Here is a 3,133-nt window from a genome sequence, read left to right as displayed (position 1 = left end):
TGCCCCCTCCCGCCCCCTCTCGCCCTCTCTCGCTCTCTCACTCACTCAGTCATTCCCACCCCCCTCCCCCCTCTCTATCTATCACTCTATCTCCTTTCTATCCCTCCCTCTCCCTCCTATAATTCTCATACGACCGCACGAACGCACGCACGCACCCACATACGTACCATCTCCTCCCGCTCATTCTCCCCCGTTTGGTTTTGGGGGGGGGGGGCGACGCTGAGCTCGGGGGCAGGGACCGGGCGCCGCACGGGGCTCTCGGAACGGTCGGTCGGAGGAGCGTCGCTCGCCGCCGTCAGTCGTTGCCGCGAGTCGGCTCCGCGAACTCCCGGCGCGTCGCTCGCAGCCGCGCGCCGCCCCGCGCCCCCGAGGCCATGAAGGTGCGCGGCTACCCGGGCCGCGCGGTCCTCGAGGACCCGGAGCTTCTACCGGATCCCGAGGCGAGCCGCGGCCGCGCGATGGAGCTCCTTTACGAGGCGAGTTGGCGCGAGTGCGGGCTACATTGGGCGAGCGACGGGGGCCCGAGGCCAAGGGCGCGCTCGAGCGAAGAACCGTCGACAGCGAGTCCCCAGAGCGCCAGCGAGGACAGCGAGCCCGAGGAGACGCAGCCGAGTCGCGGGGGCTTCCTCATACCCCGGCCCCGGCTCATCGTCCCCGTCCACACGTACGCGAGGCGTCGGCGCACGGGGGCGCCCCAGCCGCTGCGCAAACGGCAACCGAGGCCAGGTAGGGGAACGCTCGGCGAGGCCCCACGGAGGCCTTTCCCATGCCGATTACCGGAATTCTCTAAATTCGGCCAGGTAGGCCCGCGGAGCTCCTCAGCTCGGCTGTCCAAGACACAGGGATCCATCCAATTAGACTCGCGACTCCAGTTAGACGCGAGGCGATCCTCCACGACGATCCTCCACGACGATCCTCTTCGGCTCTTAGTAAGCCGGCTGTACCTATACATCGTCCACGAGCATTATCCTCGCTGGTGATGACGGTGAGGTCGAGTCAACCTTGGTTGACGCGTCCCAACCGGCGCACCTTCGACTTCCAAACTCTTGTCCTATCCAACCGCCCTTTGTTTATCTCCACCTCCTCCTTCTCCTCCACCTCCTCCACCTCCTCCACCTCCTCCATCTCCTCCACCTCCTCCTTCTCCTCCACCTCCTCCTCCTCCTCCTCCTTCACCTTCTTCACCTTCTTCACCTTCTTCACCCGCCCCCTCCCGCTCACCATTCCCCTCCCCGTCCCGCCAATCACTCCACCCTTTCACGCTCCGAGCGCTCTTTGCACACAAGGACACTGTAGCTTAGAATTTTTAGCCACGCTGCCGATGTGCTTTTCACGCCATATGTTTTAGGCATCGTTAAATCTCTTGTTGGTTAAAGTCTTTGGGATTTAATATCGCGTAATCGCGGTAGAGAGCCGCTTTCCTTTATTCCAATGGCTGAAGGCGAATTGCTGCCTGACACTTAAAGCTGCGTGAATAATCGTCGTTGAGTGTTGGAAAGATGCTCGGACGTAGAGTGCCGTAGTAGGTCGAGGCACTATTGTCGAGCAAAAGTTCCCAACCAATTGCAAGATCCGTTAAATGCTTGGGGGAGTTAGCTTGGTAGTTTTGGAAAAATTATATTTTCAATAATTATTGCGTATTGTAATACAAATTAATGTGGCTATTGGCTATTATCGCCCAGTCAAGTTATAAATCGGCGCAAATGCAGTGTGCTGGAAATAGTAATGGGAGATTTTTCGTTATTGAGTAAATAGAGGAAGAAAGCGCTTGTGTGCTCTGGACGCTATGTCATGTCGAGTGAATAAAGGTGAAGGTGCATAATGTACTATAAACACAGCGCAAAGTCTTTGTCTTCCGGTTATAAATATTCGATTTATATGTCTAGTAACCCCATCGTATAGAGAACAACGGGACTGCACGGGTAATTGGATGAAATTAATACGTACTTTCTACAATGATGTAATGCAGCAATCTGGAGAATTTATTGGAAAATGATAGTTTTCAATATATAGGCTATTAAGTGAAAATTGGTATAACCGTAGGAGAGCATTGGAAATTAATTTACTGCTTGGAAAAAATGTATGCAACGAACGTATAAATACAGATAATCAACTAATTATTAAATAAAATAAAAAGTGATAAAAATTTATATTATGACGATAAGAATATATAATTGTTAATAAAAATAATTTTGTATATCTATTCAATAGCATTGATTCGCTATTATGTATTTGTTAAGAGATGTGGTAAATTTTCAAATTAAGCATGATATTGAAATTCAATACTAGATTTTCAATGTTACATTACATCAATATTTTGCGATTGAGTATATTATCTACACTAATGTTCATTCAAGCAATATACACACATATATAGCTAAGGGTTAGCAATAGCGAGCTTAAATGTTTCATAAGAATCTAAACATAAAATAAAACTTTTATTAATTATTGTAACAGTTTTATGTTACGTGAATACTATTCTCATTATAAATATTGATAGTATCTATCTAACAAATTATACTACGAGTTCTCGTATTTACTTTGTTAAAAAATTCGTTCACTTATAAGTACGGTAAATTATTAATGCAATTTCAATGAGTTAAACTTAAATAAGAATCGGCCAACAAATGTTAAGGTAAAATGTATCGTATAAAATTCAAAATCCAAGTCTCCAAGAAAGCCAAATTGGCAAATTGGCAAATTGGCAAATTAATGGCTGAAAATAGTAATCCAAATGGATTTCCTTCCGAAACTAAGTACATAAAATTATACCAATTAGTAGAAAATATTAAATTTAATATTGACTTTGATTGTTTAAAGGAAAGAAAAAAAAGAAAAGAAAAACTCTTCAAATTAATATTTGATGAAAAATTATACTCTTATGAATTGCTAAGGTCTGCCGTTATGAATCAGCTGTAATAATATGAAAATGACGTATGCATTAATGAAATACGACGAATCAATGTTTTCAAAAATTCTTTCTCTAATATTTTCCTTCGCACTTTCATGTACTATCTATTTTTATATAATTGACCATGTAAACATTTAAAAATGAAATATAGTACAGAGAATTCCCACAACTTTATTTAATATATTTATATACTTGTTTTTTTTTTTTTTTTTTTTTTTCCCC

At 44.9% G+C, this 3,133-nt stretch overlaps 1 protein-coding gene across 3 annotated transcripts in view; it reads left to right on the top strand.

Annotated features, from left to right (window-relative positions):
• Positions 1-3,133, top strand: part of for (cGMP-dependent protein kinase for) — a 73,176-nt gene that overhangs the window by 52,147 nt on the left and 17,896 nt on the right. The window contains exon 1 of one of the 3 annotated variants that reach the window (XM_011498478.1): positions 291-726. The exons of the other annotated variants lie outside the window; for them this stretch is intronic. Within the exon in view, the coding sequence (XP_011496780.1) occupies positions 375-726 (352 nt within the window). The 5' untranslated portion in view covers positions 291-374. Of the gene's footprint in view, positions 1-290; positions 727-3,133 lie in introns of those variants that run through there. 3 annotated transcript variants of the gene reach the window in all.

The sequence above is a fragment of the Ceratosolen solmsi genome, unplaced genomic scaffold (assembly GCF_000503995.2).
Source record: "Ceratosolen solmsi marchali unplaced genomic scaffold, CerSol_1.0 scaffold30, whole genome shotgun sequence".
Lineage (NCBI taxonomy): Eukaryota > Metazoa > Arthropoda > Insecta > Hymenoptera > Agaonidae > Ceratosolen > Ceratosolen solmsi.
Note: the sequence above shows the minus strand (reverse complement) of the source record. Positions and strands in the feature narration are given on the sequence as shown.